Source organism: Mytilus trossulus, chromosome 14 (assembly GCF_036588685.1).
Source record: "Mytilus trossulus isolate FHL-02 chromosome 14, PNRI_Mtr1.1.1.hap1, whole genome shotgun sequence".
Classification (NCBI taxonomy): Eukaryota; Metazoa; Mollusca; class Bivalvia; order Mytilida; family Mytilidae; genus Mytilus; species Mytilus trossulus.
In genome coordinates, this window is record NC_086386.1 from 61,990,317 (window position 1) to 62,015,933 (window position 25,617).

Genomic DNA, 25,617 nt, shown 5'->3' on the forward strand with positions numbered 1-25,617 from the left:
CATTTTTATAAAAGTATGTTTTCGACATCTTTTTTTATTAATGACACGTGGTCTACATATACAAACGAGTGCATTTATGGTATATTGCATAAATCGCTTCTCTAGTGTATACATTGTGAATAATTGTATTTATGATTAATTAATTCAAAGAAAGACATCAGAACGAAAACTATAAAAATGTATAAATGCGTCCTTTTGTTGGGCGTTTCTATTTTGAATAGAGTGTTTATAACCAGCTCGGAAGACCATCATTTGTTTGTTCTGTTTGCAGGAAACAATTACAAGATAAATCATATTACCTCGTACAAAAGTCAAGATTTCATACTTATGTACTTACGTAATGTGCAAGAATTTATCGACCAGTAATAATCATAAGTCGGACACTGGCATTTACCAGATAGGCAAATCAAATTGCTCTAACAACCACTTGTTGATGTACATGACCCGTTAACAGATGTTTCTGTAAAATAAATTTTGAGTGACGAAGATATCACGATAATGTTTGAATTTTAAAATAATCAGTCATACAAAATATAAACGAAACAATGAAAACAAATCATTGACTTGAAAAAAAATCCTGTTAACAGCGGCATTTACTTTTAAAAAAAGTATCAAATTTATTTTTCTGATATATTCATGCCAGGGGCAAGTTATAATCGTCATATAGCATGGTTTCATTTTAATTTTGAATCAGAAATTAAGTTGTTCAATACATAGATTTTTGATTGCAGTAAATACAATAACTTTTCTTAACAAGTTTGACAAACATAACTACATGTACGCTTGAAATCGAAAAAACTGTATCAACAGTTCTTTAAAATTATCATGTTTTCCCATTCAAACATAGATTTGACAACAGTCTCTATTTGAAATATATCTTGAATCTTATCTGTGATTTTTTACTTTTATCTCCTTGTTTTTGTATCTTTTTAAAATGAATTCATTATTTTTGAATATCTATATATACTTATTCGTTATAAAGGCTTTCTGATTGATATAACATATCTCTATTTCCAACTCAATAAGTTATCAACCCGTGTAAAGTTTGCTGTATGTTTTATAAAGTATGCTATATGATGTATGCTAAAGACAATGTGGTTGATTTCATATGATTTTGAGTTTCAAATACGATGATTACTATTAGCTACCTTAGAAATTGCTATATTGAATGACTATGATGATGCCATAGGTATTGATGGCAAAATTTGTTTAGGCGTTTTTCTGCTTTTTCTATTTTCTGTTTGGAACTGTTATTGGCAATCGAACAGAAACTGTGATCATTGTTAAAATATTACTGAATGAAAACCCTTTTACATTTTAAACATTGACATACATTGTACATATAATCTATCAAAAACATTGTCAAAAGTATATATTTTACTGAAATTTATTTGGTATTATAAATTATCAAAGAAATCGTATTCAAAATGATTGTTGCGTTAAAAACATTATTATATCATTATTATCTTATTGTTAACAGTAGCTTTTCTGGTACATTTCAAATTTTCGATTTGTTTTATAAACACAAACATTGTGTTTTGTACTTACGGTTATAGTGATTACATACAAGGTTACGATTACAGAAAGAGTTCCCTCCACAGCATGTTTCACAGGGGAGATGTCTCTCGCCCTCAGATCTTCGACCAAATATGTTAGAATAAAACCCGTTCATACAAATCTAAATATACAATCTTACATAAATTTATACTACATGCACGTGTGTATGATTTTCTAAAATGTATTGAAATACTTGTGTATTATTACTAGTATTTGTTACCTGTAAGTACCGGTCCATTGGTTAGCATTACACCAACATCTGGCAGCTCTGTTTCAGGGTTTTTAATGTGTCATTGGGAACATTTGATTCCGGTTGTGTGTACTATTAAGGATACCAGTACATGCAATATGTTTTTATCTATGTAGAGTGTGTTTGTATTGACATACTTTTTTTTAACACAACCAATTACCAAAAACTGTGTCGGTTCATTAATTACATTAGAGTTTTGACCAAAATCTCAAGAAAAAGAAGAATATAATAAACATGGCGAGAAGCCATCATACCGCCTATCATTTAATATTTTTCGTTGTCATGTATCTGTCTTAAAAGAGGGAAGCAAATGTTTATCGTCAATAATTTCTGATATGACTATCGGAAGCATTCAAATATAAAAGTTCAATACCCATGAGATAAGCTGTTAATGCGGTTATCAAGGAACAGCTTTATTGGTAGAATCTGTTTTATATCATGCACAATTAGTTTGGTATCATGAAAATATTGAACAGTTTTATATCAAAAAACTTTGTACAGTTTCATGTCATAACAACTTTTACAGTTTGATGATAAGGAAACCTAACAGGCATTTTTTCCATTTATTGGAGCCAGCGTTCTGTAAGTCACTGTCCCTGTCCCTGTCCCTGTCCCTGTCCCTGTCCCTGTCCCTGTCCCTGTCCCTAGTCAGAAGCTTGCAATCCAGTAATTGTTGTGTGCTACAGTATATCATTTTTGTTTTTCGTTTATTGTTTTGTAAATACATCAAGCCGTTAGTTTTTCTCTTCTTTGCATTGTTTTGCATCTGTAATTTTGGGGACATTTTAAAGCTGAATATGGGTATGGATTTTGCTAATTGGAATATGGTGATTTATTGTTGTATGCTGATAGGACATGTAGTCACAGGTATAAAACTGTTTCCCTAACAGTTATTCGACATCTTCTCATTTTTATATTTTACAGTTGTGTATTAAAAAACTTACAGTTGAACTTTTACATCCGAGATCAAAATGTTCTTGATTTAGTCCTGTCCGATATTTTTGTATAAAGCAAACCTATACGAAATAAACATTAATTGTATTTTAGCCTTTTCTACGATACTGATTTGAAGTTTATAAATTTTCAAAATACGTTCAATGTTTCAGTTGACTATTGATTTTTAAACATTAAAAGTTTTTCATATAATTGTATGTAATATCAAATAGGAAGGCCCTATTAATTTTCCACATGAGTTGATATTTAGTGGCCACCTATGCAATCAAGTTATCAAGTTAACATATAGGAAAAATAAAGATTACAATTATAATGGTTAACGGAATACATAATATACCTAATCTAAAGACACAGTATAGCGTTCTCTCTTTCCTGACCTTTGTAGTTGTCGCTGCATGTTATGACGGAGTTACAAACGTTGTCCTGGCAACATTGGTGACACACTACATGGCCATGGTCGACAATGCGTTTTCCAAACACAACTCCTGTGCTATCTTTCCGACAAAGCTGTAAAACTTTAGATGTGTTAACATCGACAATATGGTACAGTTATTTAACGATGAATATGCATTTAAATATTAATGTAAAAAATACTGTTTAATATAGTTTCTATCAATTATATTTGAAATAAATACAAATTAAACTTAAATTAAACAATTTTAAAAAAGTTCTCGTAGATCCGTTGTTTTTTCATCTTGGTGTTTATAACAATTTATTGTAGAGTAGTGGGTGTTGGTGTGGTTTGTCGTACTTATATTGTTAGCTGATTACCTCGACATGTCAGATTGACTATGCTTGAATGACATGTACACCTCGCAGTATTTTCATACGACAAACATTGTTGTCCAATTTCTTATATTATATTCTAAATTACCTTTATCACCAACAGAAATAGAAAAAAATATTACACGATAAAACTTGTTTTTCGTCGTTATTGTATCATGAAAATAAAGTTAAAGACTTAGGGAGATATGCTGAGGAAAACCTCTAATCAAATGACATGTACATAAAGAAAACGCCTATCGAGCTATTTTATTCTCTAGAATAAAAAAAAAACTTATAATCAAAGAGCTGACTGTCAACTTCACCGAATTAGCACCCCCTTGTCATATTAGTAAACATCCGTCTTATAAAAGACAATAAACAATTAAATGATAATATTATTTTGTCACCTCTGGGTAAGAGCATCCTACATCATATTTAGTGAAGTTATCTTTCGTTCTGTACTTTTGCGTAAAACAAACCTGAAAATTATAAAAAAAAAACAGTAGCGGTTTAAAAGTAAAGTTGTAATCAAAACTCAAAATGTTCGTTTTTGCTCTCTAAATACGTGATTATCACCTTCATTCTACTAGCATAAGAAAACTCTGTTAGTTATGTCAAATATTAAAGAAAAATGACAAAAATGACAAACTCTGATGTCAATTACTTTAAAGTATTGCAGCCTCTCGCAAAACGTCGATTTCAATGAAAGTTAAAACAATCTATTTGATAAAAGCTTTTGTTTACGATGTTTGTGGTCTTTGAATAGCAGCAATCAACCTAAAGATGTTACTTCTTAAGCTATTACTATGTATAACGATCACTAGTCGGCCTTTCTGTAAGCAATGGATCGTCTATTATTTTATTGTCAGTCAGTGGTTACCTATTGATAATCAGACTGTTTAGGTCTTTATTGGTTCTTCGTATCATACGTTTAATTTAGATGTGCTTTGATATAGGTTTTACCTTTTTCATGTACTTATCGTGGATATGCATAAACTGTTTGATGTTACAATAATCTGATAGTGTTTTATCTCAAAGGTTTCGCCGATAGTACATTACAAGGAACTCCTCCGGATAATATTCTGAAAAGATTGCCACGACAGCTAGGAAACTGTGTTATTCAACTCGGTATTGAATTAGGCCTAAGCTTTGCCAGCATTGAAGAAACAATGTACAACTATACAAAGGATATGTTTAGTCAGTTATATGATGTTCTAAAAAATGAAAGAAATCAAGTGAACAAAAACCGTCGGTCTATACATTGATGAAAGCTCTTCAGCGAACAGATTCTGGTGGACTAACATTTCTGCGAAACGAGTACAAACCTGCATAAAACTCAATATTGTTCTACTCGTCATTGTTCTGATTTGTCACACAAACATTGGGAACAATACATGTAGCTCTGAAGACTTTTTTCATTTCGAAATGTCTACCATGATCTCAATGTATCAAACTTTGTACATATATTTTGTTTTCTCTACGTGTGTACCATTACTTGAACTATATTGTTTTGCAGACTTTTAATGTGTTTGTGTAATTTATTTTACAGTGCTTATTTACTATTTCTTTCACAATATCAATTGCTATAAAATGCCAAATCAAAATTACACAATATTTTTTTGAAAGAAAACAAAACATTACATTTTTTTTCTTCAGGTAAACAATGTTTAGAACTAATTATTTATAGAATATCATTGAGATTGAAGATTCCAAATTCAAACCTTTGTAAATCATTGTTCCATGTAAAGTAATGCTAATTGTATTCCAGATCGATCAAGTTAGATAACTGGATGTGGATAGAAAGAATGATTTTTATTTCATTGCATTCACTTCATACTAAGCGTAACAATTTTTCCCTGAAGCAATGGGCTAAATTGATTCACCAATTGATCGATTTGTAGAGGCGTTTCAAACTATAATTTGGTAAACTTTTATTAGGGAATTGGTACTGTGAAGGGGCAAATAATTATGAAATTATATGTACAATATTTTTAGTATATCTTTGTGAAGATGATATTATGTGTATGTATGTATTTATGTATTTATGTATTTATGATATAAAAACAGTGCATGGTAGCTTGATTTTGAATAATTTTGATTGTGTATTAGAAATTTATAATATTTTATTTTATTTTTTAATATTATTTCCTTAAATAGTCTTGCTTTCGGCAAAAACATGCAATAGCTACATTTTTAGGCCCCAATTTTTGGCTTTATGTTTTCTGTTCTGATAGTCTGTTCGTCCATCCGGTCGTCCGTTCGTTTGTCCCTTCGTCCGTACGTCTGTTCAACCGTTCGTCCCACTTCAGGTTAAAGTTTTTGGTCCAGGTAGTTTTTGGTGAAGTTGAAGTCCAACCAACTTGAAACTCAGTATACATGTTCCCTATGATGTGATCTTTCTAATTTCAATGCCAAACTACAGATTTTCCCCCATTTCCACGGTCCACTGAACATTGAAAATGATAGTGCGGATGGGGCATCCGTGTACTGGGAACACATTCTTGTTTCTATATTTGATGCTAGTTTTAATTTGGTAAAATGTTATGGTGAGTTAAATCGGATCGTAACTTTAAATTAAATTATAAATTAGTAGCAAGAGAACAAAAGTAAAAATTTGAACCTATGACAGCGTTATTTCGTCTTACATTAATATAAGACAACATATCTGAACATTGTCTTAAAATCTGAAAAGTCTCAACGTTTTTCTCTAGCGGTAAATTAAGTCGATCAAGACTTGATCAGAGCAAAATGACCGTTTCAGACTTTAATCTGGCTACTAGTGATTTGTCAAGTACAAGTATTCGAAAATTTATTAATGTGTGCCATTATTTTAATCAGAATATGGATTCGTTTTGACATTATTTTAAAACTCTCAACCTAAAACTGATTTATTATTAAGTATTTAGCATGTATATGAACACTTTATATTTTTTCAATCAAATTATATTTCTTACATTTAATTTGTTATAATACTAAGTTTAATAAAGGTAGCTCCAATGTATTTTTGTTATTTTACTCATAAAACTACAATGTGCAATGCCATCGTTTTATATATTCACTTCTCAAGTCAACATTCGAAATAATTACAATTGACATACTTAGGTAGGATTGCTACAAATGATTCCGACAACAATAGTAGGCGTGTTATACACCCTCGTAAAGATAAATCAATCTAGATTTAGATTTACGACGTAAAAAGTTTAAGTGGGGTTGACAGCCGAAAATTCGGAATATAACGGAATTTCTCCACCTGCTGACATTTTTTCTAAATCGCGAGTTAAGTACCTTGTATTATATTAAGGTAAAATATAAACTTTTTTGTACTCGGCGCAAAACTATGAAAGGGTTCGATAGAACCTCGCCCTTCAACAGTTTCTCAGCCTCATACAAAAAAGTTTATATTTTCAAGACATTGACCTAATAATGTTAATATTTTCAAGGTTATTTGAGGATAAAGACGCTTGTTAAGTCCTGAATGAAAAATTCTTTACCATTAGTGTTAATACTTCTCAGGGTGCAATCAACAGGGTTTTTTTCTATGACGTCCTATTTTGAGGGACCATACATATATGACCCTTAGTGATGGACTGATTAATAAAGATACTTGTTTAAAACTAGATATCACTGGAATCAAAATGTTCTCTAGTTTATAAAGAAATAAAAATAAAGTGTATTCTTTTGCGATTAGGTCTAGTTTATGGTGAACCACTAGTGGTAAGTCAAAGATAGTATGTAAGCAGTCGTATGAGTATTGGCACATCTCATTACCGTGGAGATTATTTGGCCCCGCCCCCTCAGTTATGGTCTATTGACTTTGAAATGTTTGCTTAGATTTTATGTATTTGTTTGTGATTAGGTTGGTTTATGGGAACCACTAGTGGTAAGTTAATGATAATTGGTATGCAGTTGTATAAGCATTGGCATATCTCATTTCCATGGAGATTATTCAGCCCCGCCCCCTCAGTCATGGTCTATTGACTTTGAAACTTATGCTTAGTTTTCATGTTTAGTTTGTAAATAGGTCGGTTTATGGGAACCACTTGTGATAGGTAAATTATGTTTGGTATGCAGTTGTATAAGCATTGGCACATCTCATTACCATGGAGATTATTTGACCCCGCCCGCTGTGTTATGGTTAATTGACTTAGAAATTTTTCTTAGTTTGTGTTTAGGTTTGTTTTAAGGGAACAACTCATGATAAGTAAATGGTACATGGTATGCAATTGTATAAGAATTGGCACTTCTCATTTCCATGGAGATTGTTTAGACATGTATCTTCAGTCGTGGTTTATTGACTTTGAAAATGTGGAAAACTTATATGTTGAAGATTTGCTTTTTAAATTTCAACATTTGCATTATCGAAATGTAAAAAAAAAAGCGAGACATATCTCTGTGATAACAGTTTATTTATACGAAACTGTGTATAGCACCCTCATCTGCAAAATATTACAATATTCTCTGATCAAGGTTATCAACAGGGATTTTTAAGTGTCTATGTGAAGAAAGGATTTGTGTTAAACAAATGTGTATACATGTATATTGTTTTATTCAAATACTTGTTTAGTTAACATCTGCACGAGATTAAAGATCAACATATACACAATGAAATGCATTTCAGTCGTATAAAAGTATTTTTCTGCGTTGGTGGATATATATTTTAGTTGGATTATCTGCCATCTATATTTTTATTATTATTTTCCTTCTTGACCTGAATGAACGAATTCAGACTGGGTCACACACTAAAACTGTTTTGCCTTTATCCGACTAATACAATTGCTTATGTCGCTCTCCAACAAAACCAAACCTAAGTTTCATAATAAACATTTAAATCAAAATTAGATCTCCTAACCACTTGAGTAAAAGATGGAACAACGGGACAAAAATGTGTTAAAATGCAAAATTTATAATAGGACAATGTAAAATGATTCTTTGGGAGACCACACATAGAAGACATATTTGAAAACATTTCATTACGTCACCCTACACTGAAAAAGACAAACACACTATTGTCTTACACAGTCTTAGCTTTATTGTTGATATTCACCCCACATGCACCAAGTTTTAGAATAATTTTGTTGATATACATGAAATTTCTTGATGTTCCTATACGATAGGTTATAGAGACAGTAGAAGAAATAACTTGTCAACAAACTTATTTTCTTTTATCTGTGTAAAATAGTATATACAAATGACGTAATTTTTTTTCAAAGTTGATGTTTTTTCTTGGGTAGTTTAGCATTTCACAGATATGTAATACTCTGTGTCATACATCATACTTATTCGTTCATTGTATATAAAAAAAAAAGAAGATGCGGAATGATTACCAATGAGACAACTTTCCAGAAGAGACCAAAATGACACAGAAATTAACAACTATAGGTCACCGTACGGCCTTCAATAATGAGCAAAAAAGCCCACGAAATGAAAATGTAAAACCATTCAAACGAGAAAACTTATGGCCGTATTTATGTACAAAATATGAACGAAAAACAACTATGTAACACATAAACAAACGCCAACCACTGAATTACAGGCTCCTGAATTTGGACAGGCATATACATACAGAATGTGGCGAGGTTAAACATGTTGTGGATCCCAACCCTCCCCTAACCTGTATGTTCATTTGTGTTACTACGTCGTTTGAGTAAGTTAAGCCATTCCGATTGATGTTTTATAGTGTGTCTTTGTATGTTGTGATGTTATACTATTGTTTCAGATCAGGAAGAAGGTTTGGAACCATTTAAACGTTTAAACCCGCTGCAATTGTTTGCACCTGTCTTAAGTCAGGAATCTGATATTCAGTAGTTGCCTTTTTTTGATGTGGTTCTCTTTATTTATATAGATAAGACCATTTTTTTCCCGTTTGAATGGTTTTATACAATTACTTTTTGGGTGCCTTTTATAGCTTACTGTTTTGTGTGAGCCAGGGCTCATTGTTAAAAACCATATCTTGACATACAATGGTTTATTTTAATCATTTCAACAAACGTAATCTTAATTATTATTTGCTACATGAAAATAAGGCTTAATTAAAAGATAAATATAGATCAAAAAGCTTGTTTTGATTTATATATATCAGCTGTCTACATGTATACAAATACGAAATACCATTTACTGCAAATTGAATGGTTCGTTTTAGTTAAAAACGATGACCATGTGCTCACGTTTACCAGGTTTTGAAATTAATACATTTCGGTTTAAAGTTATACATTGCAGTTATCTCTCTTTCGATGAAGCACAATTTTTTAAGCAATTCTCCTTTAGTAAATTATCATTATTTCAATAGCTGAACTGTTTCCTAAAATTATCACAATGCGATATTCATACATTTACTATAAATTATTGACAAAACAATTCGCTTTCTTCAAAAAAAATCAAAGTAAATGTTTGTTCTCAGCTGGTTAAGGGTAATGGTAGAAAGGTAATTTTAAATGTTAAGGAAAATACCAGGACAAGTGTATCATGTGTCTGATATAACGCTTTAACATTCTAATTATACTGCATGAAAGAAGCATTTAAAAATTCAATAAATATCCAAATAGAAATATATATATCTGTTTTGTATTTTCTTTTGTTACATTTATTGATATATTTTTAACATGACGTGATTGATCTACACTAACAGCTTGACTTATGATCTTCTGAAACGTGATATATAAGTCAATATTAGGATAACGTGGATTTGATTTAATGGAAAGGTTTGGCATATTATTTCATTGGCGTTCATTGTATTTCTTTTGTTTATTTGTTAGAGATATTTAATTTAGAATCATTTAAGAAATGTTTTAGAAATGAACAATACAAACATTTGCGCTTTTATTGTTGAGTTTCTAAAATGCTTAAATGTATTCCAATACTAATGTGCCAGACAATTTGTTCTTGGTGCTATAATTTAAGCCATGAGCGACACATACATGTTGAAATCGGGAAAACCCATAACACATAAAAAAAATCGTCGTTTCTGATACGACGCACTTTATATGACTTTTTAACTTTTTTGATTCGATTGTCATTGGTCAGTCTTTGTACATTATACTTGCGTCTGGAGTACAATATATTAACCCTGGTATATCTGCGGAGTTTATAGAAAACATTTCTACAACTTTTCGTTGATAGATTTGGAAAATATAAACACACTGAACTCTAAACTCCTTCAGGTAAAGTTGACATTTAACGGATTTGGCTATTTTTTAGGTCCTTTTTGTAGATATAATGCATCAACTGTTTCGGTTCTTATACATTTTTGGCTTTCAAATATTCAGCATTTTTTTTTATTTACCTTTTCGGGAACGCTCAAAACAAAACATATGATCCGCCATGATATTTCAAGGCTAATGGATGTAGAACGTCGTTGTGAGAAAAAAAAACGCCGTTAATCATGTGTGACTTGCCACAATATATCAAGTCGTATAGCGGTACCTTATCTATATAAACTCATCATAGATACCAGAATTAAATGTTGTACTAAACGCGCGTTTCGTCTATTAAAGACTCATCAGTGACGCTCGAATCCACAAAAGTTTAAAAGGCAAAATAAAGAACGAAGTTGGAGAGCATTGAGGATCAAAATTCCTAACAGTTTTTGCCAAATACAGCTACGGTAATCTATTCCTGAGGTAGAAAAGCCTTAGTATTTAAAAAATTCAGTGCATTTATAAATATGACCAAATCAATAATAATTTAAGACAACACATAAGTGCTGACTACTGGGCTGATGATACCCTCGGGGAATTAAAACTCCACCAGCAGTGGCATCGACCCAGTGGTTGTAAATAAACTCATCATAGATACCAGGAATAATTTTGTATTTACGCCAGACGCGCGTTTCGTCTATAAAAGACTCATCAGTGACACTCGAATCCGAAAAAGTATATGACCTTTTCGTTAATTTATCTAGAACATAATGAAATCAAACACTATGTCATGTTATTACGTCAAATTTGTTGTAATATCAAAGGAACGAGTCTTATTGAAGATTGGCATTATGAGACTATTCGATGACGACTTTTTATATTCGAAGGCACTAATCTATAAAATACAACGTTATTGTATTTTATTGGCGCCTTGCAATTTCCAACTATTTGAATACAAATTACAAATGAATTAAATGTACTAAAAATTCAAACAGTTCTTAACTCTCTTTAAGAAAATGTAATTTAAACTTTTTGTAATGAAACAAGTATAACATTTGACAAAGAAAGAATTTAGAATTATATTTTAATTTGTCTTTTAACTTAGATTTATGATGCATGTCTATACTCCACAATGTATTCACGTAACAATATAAAGGTAGTTGTTCTCATACATGAGGGTCTTGATTAGGTTTTACAGAATAGAAGATAATGGGTGAAAGAAATATAGACTCAAATGAATAAAGAATATGACTAACGCGATTCTAAAATTAAAAAAGAAGAGAATAATGGGCAACAAAGATAAAGAATAGAGAAAATGGCCTTTCAAAAATAAAAAAATAAAGAAACCCCATCCATACCCTCATTTATGCATTTGATACAGTGAATTCATTATGGTCATATTTTAAACTCAATTCATAAAAATCTATAGAGCAGAGAATATTTTTTTTATCGATTTAATATGTAGATTCAAATATTTTTCTCTTTAAACGTAAAACTTCTTGAGACCTTATATAGGCTGTATAGTTCAGAAGCCAAGGTAAAGTGTTTAAATATCTTCTTCACACATACTTATTTATCTGTAGATCGTGAAAATTGAAGGAACAACTTTTAAAACAGTTATAAATTTGTAAATGATTTATTTACTTTCAATTTATACATTATTTTTACCGGGTCTGAACTTATGAAGTCAGAGGCTGAATCTTTGTTTTTCTATTTTTCTATTCTTTTACTCTTTTTTTAGGGGAGGGGGCACAGCTTCGTGGTAAGTGCATTTTTTTCTATGCCACTCTAACGTTTTTATGGTATCCCAACGTTTTAGAAATCCTTAAACTGCAACTATAAGTTAATAACTAATATATTTTAAATCTACCATACAAACCTAGTTTACGACATTATCGGAAATTTATGACAAATACTGTGTCCTGTCTGTTCTGTTATTTATGGAGTGACTACACATCACAAATATTCAGGTCAATCGTTTTATAATAACCGACTGTCCCTTGTATTAACAGATAAAAAAAGATTTCTGTAAATCCATCTAAGAAGCTTGTACTCTTATGGAACGTAAAATATTTTATAAATTGTGTCAAATGTATGCAGACAAAAGAGTTTAAAATAATTCTAACATAAACGTGTATGGCCCATACGAATTTTTAACATGACATTTATACTATAATAATTAATGCCAGTGTTTTTTTTCTAACAATGACGTTCAAACCCCATAGGACTGGAAATGTCATGGTGGGTTACATATTTAAATGCCAAGGATGTATAAGTAGAAAATGTAATTGGAAATAGGACAAAAGAGTCATAAACAAATAGTCAACGTCGAAGATTGCCTGATAAATAGGTATTTTGTAAATCATTGTTAGTACCGAAGAACTAACTATTCTGTCGATGATAACCTCGGAGATTGATAATCTACCAGCAGTGGTATTTACCAAGTGCTATCAAAAATTAATATAACATTTATTAATGTTGGGTATCCGCTTTATAATAATTTCATGTCTATATAAAGTGCGATTCGGCTAGTTAACTGTTTACTGTCATATTCTAGTATTACAATAATTGTAAACTGTGTTTGTTAACGTTTTGAAAATACAAAATATTTAATTATAATGTATGTTTCACATGACGATGGAAATGTTCTTATCGTCGTAACTGCAATTCCGTTCTCTTTTCCCCGAATATGACCAAATGAATAAAACCGGGTTTGTATTTACATAAGCAACGGGTGCCACAACTAGGCGGTATTATTTCTACACTTCTGGAGCAGCTGTAATCCTCCCTAGCTTTTGGTGGGTTTCATGTTGCTCAGTCTTTAGTTTTCTCTGTTGCCTTTTGTCTACTGTTTTTATCAGTTAGTGGTTTTTTTCTTTGTCAGACACGGCGTCATCAATTTTTACTTATGAGTAAGGATGTCCTATTGGTATATTTCACCTATATGTTAACACATTTTTATTAGAAAATGACTTTACTATGTACACTTACAGATATTTTTTATTTGAATTTATTGTCTAAAAGAAATGCACTACGAAATAACTGTGTTCTCGGGCCAGTTCAAGAATTTGCAATGAACGATAGTAAATTAAAAAAATATATAAAGACAACGAACCATGAAAACTCATGGAGTTTTGTCTTTAAACATTTATCAATGAAATTTAACAACGGGTTTCTCATTAGTTGTGACAATTTTGAATAGCCATATGCATGTGTCTGATTTAATTGTAAACATCACGAAACAAAGACTCTAAGGAACTCTTGATTGAACTACAAATAAAAGCATGGTTTGTTGACTCGAAAACTAAAAGTGACAGCGCGTGTTGTGACTTTTCATTGATTATTTTCAAAAAGAGTACTTATGTTATATTATTAGTTACATAGACTGCTATCTAATAGGACATATATATGTTCAACGAATTCCGTATGGGGTGGAAGATGCATCCATTAATTTAGGAGAATGTATAGTACCCACTATGTAGACTGAAACCGAAAACTTTAAACAGAGTTTTAAACAGTGTCAATTAATGAGGTTTCATAACAATTAAATTTGTTGTACTCTTGTTATAGACCGGATCTACAGAGAAAAAGAAAGTATTGTTCATTATTCGTCAGTAATCACGAATCGCAAAAAGAAAACAGCATAATAGATTATTTAACTTAATATCAACAACCTGAATGACAAATCCTTTTTTAAATTATGTAACATTAATAATCATGTTAAAATGTCGACTTTTTGGGAAATAAAATCTTATTGCTGCGATAAATCTCCTGCTCTCTCTTTTCTTGACATACCTGGAGTAATGAAGGTGCATCTCTTACCTGTATCTTGAATTTATTTAAACAATACTATTGATATTCTATTTCTTATTCGATCTATTCATAAATCATCAATGTTTTTCTATCAATTTACCATCCTTCATAAGAGAGGGACGAAAGATAGAATAGGGATAGTCAAACTCATAGATTGAAAATAAACTGACAACGCCATGGCTAAAATTAAAAAGACAAGCAGACAAATGATATAACAGAAGACACAACGAAGAAAACTAAAGACTAAGCAACTCAAATCCCACCAAAGACTGGGGTGATCTCAGGTGCTCAGGAAGGGTAAGCAGATCCTACTCCACATGTGGCACCCGTCGTGTTGCTTCTGTTATTACAAATCCGGTAAATAGTCTAATTCGGTAGGTCACATTCGTGAAAAGGAAAGGATATTATAGTAACGACAGAAGGAACATATCTGATATTATCTTTGAAACAGTTATTCAATAACGGTTAAACAACTCATGATGGCGTCATTAAAGTTTACGAAGGGATGATTTCAACTTCATCATTTGGAACTCTTGGTTTTAAAGCTTCCTTGTGAGCATCAATCCTCTATCAAGGAAATAAAGATAGGAAATACAAGCCCGGGAATATCGTATCAATTGGGAGATATATACTTCGTATGCAAGAATGATGCAACATAGAAAAGATCACCATTGGGAAGGTGATCATCATCTCTTTTGTCGTAAAGTTTTGTTTTCAACCTACCCTTGTTGTCAATTTCTAGGTGTAAGTCGAGATATTAGGCATTATGTTCTTATTCGTAACATCAACCGAACATAAAACATTTATCAATATAATACAAAACTCTTACATAGGAGTAGCCACTTGCAAAAGTCAAGTGCATTTTTATTCAGGTAATAAGTACACGTAATTCATTTTATATTAATGAGAATTATGAAAATTGTCTGTCTCTAACTAGCACTGTCCCCTCAATATTTGCGACTCATCTTGGACTATCAACCTGTAAATAAATAATTATCATAATTATTTATTTGGAAAAAAGCATCTAGAGCACTTGACTGCAATGACTCGAATGACTTTAACTACTATCAAACCACCCGTGCATGAAATTCTACCGGCATACTTTATATATTCAATCAAAAGACCTTTCTATAAATAGCATAAACACGTGTACCGTACCAAACACAACAAACTAGCATCGATATATGTACAACTTTGATAAATATAAGACTTTACTTTATCCTTTATCTATAGTTCGATGGGATAGATTCGTTCAACATAGACACCAAATTTTGTATTAGTTAGTGAGAGAACATCATCTATATAACAAATACATAACAAATATAGTTAAAATGGTATTTCAGGATTTGCACTTATGGATTTCTCTAGGTAAAAAAAAAAAAAAAAATAGAATTTCAAATGTATACTCTTAGTCATAATTAGTTAAAAGAACAACATTATCTACAAATATTGAGAGTTTATGGAGCTCCTTTTCAAGATATCTAAAAACAATAAAAACAAAATGCGGAAAAAAGGCTGTCTCGGACTTTTATCTTATATTTGCATTGATATTATTTGGGTTTCAAATCGAAAGAACAGAAATCTAGAATCTACTCAAATTTTGGTAAATGACCTTTAATGAGATATTGGGTTCTTATATGAAATGAAAAATGAATGTTATGATGCAAAATAGCTTACCCTGTATCGTAAAGGGGGGGGGGGGGGGGTTCCAAACAATTTACAAAAATTCCAAAACCTCACCTTAATATATTCTTAATGAACAATTAAGTATAAAAGTCCAAAGTATGTCAAAATATGTATTTTATTAAAAAAAATTACAAAAATCCCCGACATGAATCATGTTACAACAAAGAACAAAAAAACAAATAGACCAGCAAGCTCCATACGCAACCTCTGCTTTACATGCTTTGAATTGTTTCACATTTGTCATTTCGGGGCCTTTTATAGCTGATTATGCGGTATTGAATTTACTCGTAGTTGAAGGCAGTACAGTGACCTACAGTTGTTAATTTCTGTGTCATTTGGTCTCTTATGAAGAGTTGTCTCATTGGCAATCATTCCACATCTTCTTTTTCATATTTGATACCACTAAATGTCAATCTATGATTACATACTAGATTTCTACTTTGTGTTGTGTCATTGACAGGGCTATACATTGCTGTTCGCCACGATAAGGTTTTGGTCCTTTACAGCATTGTTGTGCAAATAAAGCAAATGACAATGATCACTTAAAGATTCACACAGTCTTGTCAATATCTATTATACAAATCACATTGATCATATTAACGATTGTGATCATATTCATATTATAATCTCAGGTAAAATATAGCTGAAATAGTTATAGGTACGATCATTATATATATTATTGAAAGAATAAATAGGATATTTAAAAGAGCTGTATTCACTTTGATTATCTTGTACTACCATCTTTCATAGTTAGTGTCATTGCTGGCGTACAATATCATGAGCCGGGCAGATTGAATTATTTTTATTTTTATTTTAATTGTCAGTTTTATGAAATGTGATAATACACATAAAGCTTAAATCAAATTTTTCACTATTATATAATGTATTTTCAGACCAAATCCAATAATGGAAACGTTATCCAGAGTAGATGCTTTCATGAACAACTGGCGAACACCGCTTTTTAACTTTGGTACCAATGAACATGACTTACAAAATTTAATTTCAAGAAATGCACATTTACAGAACATTAATCCTGCAGATTTTGACGAAAATAGTCGTACAACAGATGAAATTCTTAGAATAGTGATGCAAGGAATACGTAGATTTACAGGAGAGCAGTTTGAAGGGTTGGTTCTTCACGATCAGCTAATAAAATTTGGTAGTTCAAGAGAAGGGCTCAAAGTCATCGATGCTTTAGAATTTGATAGCATCCTAGTATTTGATATAAATGGATTGGAGTTAGAACCAGTTCTAGGAAATACTCTGGGATTGGTAAGACTTCAGGTTAATAATGCAGAAGAACTATTAGAAAAGTATCCTTGGATTAAAAAATACGGAGTATTTAAACAAGTATTTAGGAACAAATATTTAATCAACTCAAGGAATCTGCACTTAAAAGTGTTCGAATCTATCATCGACAAAACCCGTGAACTTGTGAATGAAATGCTTCGAGACACAGAATATTCTTTCGATAGAATTGCAAAACCACCAACAATAAACATTAGAATACTCTTGAATAAAGAGAAAGGTAAACCTGATTTATACGATAAGTTATCTACCATCACTTTGCAAAGTGAATCGTTAGAAGCCAAAGAATCCAAGTCATCTTTGGATATTGATATTGTTCCAGCACTACTTATACGAAACGATTCTGTTCCAGATCCTACTGCGAGGGGCGCAAAAATGCCCTGTCCTGTATATGCTGTAATGAAATGGGTCAATTTAAGCCAAGACACAGAGATGGCAATGTACAAGGATTTTTTGTGGAGAGTTTGCACATCTGGATACGAAAGACACATTCTAGACGTTTGCCAAACGAATCCCAGTCAGCAGTTTTTGATAACGGCCTGTCGAATCCTGAAAACGTACGTTTCTAACCAAGACGGCACCAATCAGCTTCACAAAGTTGCAACTTCTAATCACCTGAAAACAATATGTTTCCACTGTATAACATTACTAACGATACCAAAGGACCATAACTCATTATCTGGAGTCAAGGAAGCATTGGGTTATTTTCTGTCGTTTTTGAACTTATGTATCAATTCTGCAACGTTGCCACACTTCTTTCATGGAAATCCTTGTTTAGTCCTCATGTTCCCTGAATGTAGCTTTGGCCAAGAAGAACACATCAAAAATGTGTATGGGTCAATGAGTTCCGAGACGTTCAATCAGGCTAAGATTAGCTACAACAAAATGCTACGGGACCTACTTGGATTGTATACTGATAATGCTCGTCTTGATCATGATCGTTTAGAACGATTCGCGAAATTATTAGACCTCCGACACACCGCCAGAAAACCCAAAGATGCGTACAAGTTTTGAAATATTAGTACTATTGTTATGAAACTAAATGGTTAATCATAGTTGAGAGTATTTCAATTTGTTATGCTTCAAAAAGAAGGATTCACCTTATTGAATAATTAGATTTCTTCGCTATGTTGTAAGCAATATTAATTTGTGCTTTAATGTTTGTATAAACACTACTGATTTTTACATTGTTATGGTGTGTGTTATTTATTGCAATTTGTGTGTGTATATGTGTGAATTTATAGATAAGGTTCTAGCATGCCTTATTGATAATAACTAATAAAAGGATTTAAGGGATCACTCGATATATTTATAAAAACGTATACCAAACGTTATACCTGTAATTGGTATCAGTATCGAATTCAATTACTTGTATTGAACAATATCCATACCATCAATTTCATTTTGATAAAGAAACGAAAAATCTAACTATGCTCGGTTTTTTTTAAAATGATTTCTAACATGTTTTATGATGTAAAGCCATTGTTTATTGTTCGTTGAATATGTTGTTTTTTTTTTAACTTTCTATATTTGTCATTTCAAATTGATTACCTGGGTCAAAATTGGTTGTCATCATTTTGAAACTCGGTATTACATGTTTTTTTTTAAAGTGTTAGCCATAATACAAGTACATCAAAAAATAATCTCGAATTCTAGATTATGCTCATAGTTTCAGAGAGAAATACCAAGCATAAAAATCTAACATTTGCCTCTGCGCATAAAAAATGTCAAGGTCATATATAAATAAACATTTATGCACACATTACAATCATTGCAAACATGGCAAGTATGGCTAACTAATATTCTTTTTTAATTTACTTATCTTCATAAACTAAAATTCACTGATGAACAAATGTTTTATTAATTACAAATCGAACGTCAACAAAAACACTAAGGCTGGTCCAAACATATCATATCTTGTTATCAACCTTTCGATCAAGTATATGAAATTATAGAATCTGAAGCGAAATGATGCATCAAATATTATACGTTTTAAAGACAGAAAAGACAGCTCAAACACGCCTGACCATTAAAATATTTAATAGACTTTCTCTGTTCGATAAAGTTTCGAAAAATTGTCCAAACAAACTGCCACCAGGTGCAAAGATTAAAGCTTTACAAAGATCAATTTAGTATCTTTCTTTCATATATTTTTCCAGCAGAATTTATGCTTATGCACAAAGAAAGATCTACTTGTATTTGTACTTACCACAATCGACTGGTTTATTTTATAATTTGTCAATAGTTAAAAAGTTTACAAATATTGCGAAGCTTCATACCATGTTTTGAGTAAAAACACATTTATGAGATGCATTAAATCCTAAATTAAGCTTCGCTTCAGAGGATTTCAGAATATGCTCGTTCTGACATATGAGATTTCATTGTATGGCTAGGGTATTGTTTTTAACTAGATATGCCCGTTTTGAAATATTTCACTTTGTAATTTAGACTTTTAGTTTACTTTCCAAACATGTTTTTCCGCAGGCAAAAAAAATATTCATAGTTTCATATTCATAAAAATATTTAACGTTTTACTGTATCTGTATTATTACTGGTTCCATGATAGATATTATTGAAATCTATATAAATTACACTGAAAGATGTTATCGACAAAATCAAATCGGATGTTGTTCATCTAGCTAGCAACAAGTACTCGTCATTTTACAACACCTCTCCTGACGAGAAAAAAAGCCATACAATCGCTGAGAAACCGAGATGATATTGTGATAAAACCAGCAGACAAGGGCAATGCCGTTGTGATAATGGACAAAGCTAACTACATCGCGGAAGCAGTGCGTCAGCTCTCTGATGAGAGATTTTATAAGAAGCTAGACTATGACCCTACTTCCGAGTTTAGCTCCAAAATTATCACTGCGTTACAAACCATGTACAATGACGGTCACATAGATGAGGATACAATTGGTTATTTAAAGCCAGAGAATGCCAAGCCTTGTCGATTGTATCATCTTCCCAAAATACACAAGGTTAACAACCCTGGTAGACCCATTGTATCCGTAAACGGCCATCCGACTGCGAAAATCTCGAAATTCGTCGATTTTCATTTAAGATCTCATGTAGAAAATCTTCCTTCCAACATTCAAGACACTACAGATTATCTTCGTAAAATGGAATTCATGAACCTTCTTCCTCCGGAAACCCTCCTTGTCACTTTAGATGTCACCTCATTGTATACCAACATACCTCAATCCTGTAGTGAAATATGGGACTCGCGCAACATTTTAGAACCACCTACTGAATGTTTAGTCCAGCTGCTTACTCTGGTCCTGAAATGCAACAATTTCACCTTTAATGGTGAGCATTAACTTCAAATTAACGGGACAGCGATTGGGACGAAAATGGCACCGTCTTACGCCAATATTTTCATGGGAAAATTAGAAAATCAAATTATTGCAACATCTTTATCCAAACCTTTGTCTTGGTTCCGTTTCATTGATGATGTTGACATGAAATGGATTGAATCTCAACAAAAACTGGATGATTTCATCAGACATGCAAACAACGCCCACCATTCAATTAAATTTACGTATGAAATTTCCGACTCTAAGATATCTTTCTTAGACACAACCACATCTATAAAGGACGGTGTCATATCAACAGACCTCTACTGTAAACCCACAGATAAACATCAATACCTTTCTCCCCTAAGCTGTCACCCCAAACACTGTACAAAAAGTATCCCGTACAGTCAAGCTCTCAGAGTCAAGCGGATTTGCTCCTCTGAGGAGGCTGTCACGAAACGGTTACAGGAACTTCGCGGATTTTTGACAAAACGAGGTTATAAGAAATTGGACATAGATAAGGGGTTTGCGCGCGCTAACAATAACAGTCGCAATGACCTCTTACTGTACAAACGGAAGAGGCGCAGCAAAATAGTCCCGTTTGTTCTTACATACAATCGAGCCTTTAATAATCTTTCACGTTTGATCCGTGCCAATTGGCAAACTATTGCCAAACACCCTAAATTATCCAAGATCTTTCCCAATCCTCCTGTCTTAGCTTTTCGGAGACCAGCAAGTCTGAAAGACTTATTTGTTAGAGCTGACGTCTCCTCAAATAAAAGCTGTTCAATTGCAGGATGGTGCAAGTCATGTGGTAACAGACGTTGCCTGACTTGTCAACAAATACTGAATACTCAAACATTCACTTGCTACTCGACTGGGTCTGTATACACTATATATTGCAATGTAACTTGCAAAACCCAGAATGTTGTATACCTCCTTCAGTGTCGATGTGGCATGCAGTATATTGGCGAGACAGAGCAGCCATTTAACAAACGCATGAATGGTCATCGAAGTGACTACACTTGCAAGCCCGACCTACCCGTAAGTCGTCATTTGAGATCACCTGGACACACACAAGCTGATCTCAAAAACCTTACCATCACGATCATAGACCACAACGAGTGTTGGTCGAAGGTCGACAGAGTCGCTCGGGAAATATTTTGGATAAGAAAGTTACGGACAGTCTCCCCAGAGGGCATAAAACATAGAACGAGTCCCTCATTTTCCTGTGACCACCTGTTTCAAACAACGCCGGATTTAGTACTGGCTTTACAGTTCCAAATTATTTTTTAAAATAACAGTTTAAATTACAGGTTTTCATTGATTCGGGATGATGTATAAGTACGTTGCCACGTTCAATTATTTTACTCATTATACAAAACTTTTTTTCAATCACTATTCGTTTGGAAGGCTTTTATATGTAAGTTCTGTTGTAATTGCCCTGCTGTTGTCTAATTTATACCATCCTGGATCGGTTAGGACATATTTGATTTTTTTGATTTTTTTGTTTGAGGACTGCCCTCAATGCAGTTATTACATCTCAACTGTCACATCCTTTGGAAATCTAGAGTTGTGCCATTTCACAGTGTAAATAACTATTTTTATTTTTGGCATATTTCTGTAGTCTTTGCGGTGTGTTTGCAAATTTTAAAATTGTTCCAGCGTTCGCTTATATTGTATAAATCAAGATTTTGATAGAGTCTCATTTTGAATTGACATGATTCATTTGAGATCGTGCTATTATTGAAGAAGGATATCTGTTATCCGAAATATCTAATATTTGTATATTTTATAGTTATTTTATGGTGATGTTGTACCTTTTTTGACTTGTTATATATTATATTTTGTAGTGTACAGAATCATATTACATGATCCATCGCCCTGTAAGATTGATCGTTGACTATTTATTCAGTCATTTTATATATATGTTGGGTTGATGTTTAGACGAGTTGTATATATATATATATATATATAGATTGCCTAACAATGTAATTTTAACACACTATTTAATATGTAAATATAAGAATGTTTAAAATATTTACAAAATGATGAAAATAAACGCAATATTTCGCTAGACCAACTAGCTTTATCAAGCGTGCATCTATCCAGGTGAAATCGGATGTAGATGATAAGAAACTTTTGCAGCTCAATGTATATGTTGAACTTAGCTGCCTTGAAAATAAGAAAAAAATTTAAGACAATTTTGCAGCTCAATGTCTATGTTGAATTTGGATTGAGCTGCCTTAAAAATAAAAAAATAAATAAATTTTTGCAGCTCCATGTATATGTTGCTCTTGGATTTAGCTGCCTTAAAAATACATAATTGGAAGTTGAAATTAGCAACGTCCATTGGCCGATATTACGGGATAAAAAGGACGATGCTTTGTTTTTAAATTATTCTTTATCTTTCCTGTATCTTTTCTCGTCTTTTTCGTTAAGACCATCAGGTTCTAAAGTGTGGAGTTGGTGGATCCAAAAGTTTTCTCTTCTCCTTCTCGCCGTGGTGTCCCACTCGGTGTTGACTTCTATAATTTGGAAAGTGACATTTTCAAAAGGATGTTTCGTAGAACGAAGATGTCTTGTGAGAGGACAGTTTTTGTTGGTTTTGTACGATGAACGATGGTTATTAAGCCGAATATTAAATTTGTCCATTGTTTCTCCCACATACTGAATGCCACAAGTGTCACATGTTAATATATAAATTGAGTTCTCCGTTTTGCAGTTGGAATTTGAGTAGATGGTATAATTTTGTTTAGTAACGGAGCTGATGAAAGAACTGCTTGTATTGGCAGCTTTACAACACAAACAATTCCTTCGACCACATTGTTTGTAGCAACCGGGCGATGGAGTAGGCTGCTTTACTAATACAGAAGTCACTAATTTGTCACGGATGTTTTTAGGTCTTCTGAAGGCCATGACTGGTGGTGATGAAAATACTTTTTTTAGATTTAAATCATTTTCTATAATTTTCCAATGCTTCTGAACAATGGATGACACATTTTTAAAATCAGGATGGTAAGTGAGTACAAGGGGTGTTCTGTTAGCTGCTTTATTCTTATCTTTGTACTCAAGAAGTTCTTGGCGACTAGTTTTGTTTGCTCTTTCGAAAGCGCTATCAATGATGTTGTTATTGTATCCTCGAACAACTAGATGTTTACGAAGTTGTCCAAGTCTAGTATCTTTCGTATTTTCATTAGAGCATATTCTCTTGATTCGTAATGCCTGGCTGAATGGGATACCGCGGGAGCAATGTTTAGGATGGCAACTTTTTGGAGAAAGGAATTGATGTTTGTCCGTTTGTTTGGTATGAAGGTCCGTTATAATGGTTCCGTTCTTGATGTAACTCGTAGTATCGAGGAAGTTAATTTTCTCCATAGAGAATTCAGATGTAAATTTTATTGAATGGTGGAAAGAGTTACAGTGTTCTAGAAATTCATTAAGATGTTCTTGTGAATCTGTCCATTTGAAATCAATATCGTCAATGAATCGGAACCATGATAAGGGCTGATATGGAGCACTAGCCAAGAGGCGTTTTTCAAGTTGGCCCATAAATATGTTGGCATATGACGGTGCCATTTTTGTGCCCATACTAGTACCGTCTATCTGGAGATAGTGTTTTTCATTGAAAGAGAAGTTGTTATTCTCCAGTACTAGTTTGAGAAGTGTAACAAGGCACTCGGTAGGAGGATTTTTTTCACTACGAGTGTTCCATGCCTCTTGACACGCTGCTATTCCTTCGTCTTGTGGAATGTTGGTATATAAAGAAGACACGTCCATGGATGCAAGTATAGTATTGCTTGGTAAAGGATTGAGGCTTTCCATTTTCTTTAGATAATCAGTTGTGTCTTGAATGAATGATGGTAGTTCTTTCACATGAGGTCTTAGATGATGGTCTACAAATTCTGATATCTTTTCAGTTGGATGACTATTCGCTGATACAATTGGTCGACCTGGATTGCCCGTTTTATGTATTTTAGGCAACATATAGAATCGTCCGGCCTTTGCTTCGTTCTCAAGAGGTCGGAGATAATCAAAGGTGTCATTGTCTATATGCTTGTTGTCGAACATCTCTTGTAGGATGGTGTTGATCCTTCGAATAGTATTAAGCGTTGGATCTGTGGTTAATTGTTTATAAAAATTAGAGTTTGAAAGTTGGCGATTCCCCTCTGGTATATAATCTGTTTTATTCATGACAACCACAGCACCCCCTTTGTCGGCAGGTTTTATTACAATATCCTCTTGATCTTTTAATGCTTTCAAAGCTATACTTTCTGACTTGGATAAATTATAATTTCTTGTATTTGTTATACAGGACTTTATATCAGACCTCACGTAGTTAATGAATGACTCCAAGTTATCATTTTTACTCTTTGGTGGTTTCCATGAACTTTTTTTCCTAAATTTTGGGATGGACGTGACTTCTTCATTGGTGTCAGTATCTGAATCTGTTAATCCGGCTTCTTCAAGGTTTTTCTTGCCCCTATTGTAGAAAAAATCTTTCAAGCGTAAACGTCTAGCGAATTGGTCTAGGTCTTCTTCTAGCTGAAAGTTATTTACAGTTGATGGGATGGGACAGAAATTTAAACCTTTACTTAAAAGAGATTCCTCAGCACTTGTAAGTTCTTTAGATGACAAATTTACAACAATGCTTTCTGGTTTTTGTTTCCGTCTTTTAAATTTTCTTTTTCTAGGGGTCTTATGGTTTGTTGTATCAATATCATTCATAGGCTGATTTAAATTGACAGTTTGAATTTTATCTCTTTGAAATTTATTTTTTTGTTTTTCTTTATGTTTCGATAGTTCAATTTTTTCAATATCTGCGAGGCGACGTTTAATTATTGCTAAATCG

General features: G+C 32.6%; 2 protein-coding genes across 2 annotated transcripts; one reads left to right on the plus strand and one right to left on the minus strand.

Annotated features, from left to right (window-relative positions):
- Positions 1-12,140: 12,140 nt before the first annotated feature.
- On the plus strand, positions 12,141-18,651 carry LOC134696312 (uncharacterized). Its single transcript, XM_063558036.1, has 2 exons — positions 12,141-12,196; positions 17,052-18,651. The coding sequence occupies exon 2, from the start codon at positions 17,065-17,067 to the stop codon at positions 18,478-18,480; it is 1,416 nt and encodes a 471-aa protein (XP_063414106.1). The 5' UTR covers positions 12,141-12,196; positions 17,052-17,064; the 3' UTR covers positions 18,481-18,651.
- Positions 18,652-23,162: 4,511 nt separating this feature from the next.
- Positions 23,163-25,493, minus strand: LOC134697963 (uncharacterized). The gene has a single exon (XM_063560248.1). The coding sequence runs from the start codon at positions 25,491-25,493 to the stop codon at positions 23,163-23,165; it is 2,331 nt and encodes a 776-aa protein (XP_063416318.1).
- Between the last annotated feature and the right edge of the window lie 124 nt (positions 25,494-25,617).

What these genes read in the sequence shown, in the direction of transcription:
- LOC134696312 (XM_063558036.1), top strand. Translation starts at nt 17,065, where the DNA reads ATGGAAACGTTATCCAGAGTAGATGCTTTCATGAACAACTGGCGAACA.
- LOC134697963 (XM_063560248.1), bottom strand. Translation starts at nt 25,493, where the DNA reads ATGAATGATATTGATACAACAAACCATAAGACCCCTAGAAAAAGAAAA.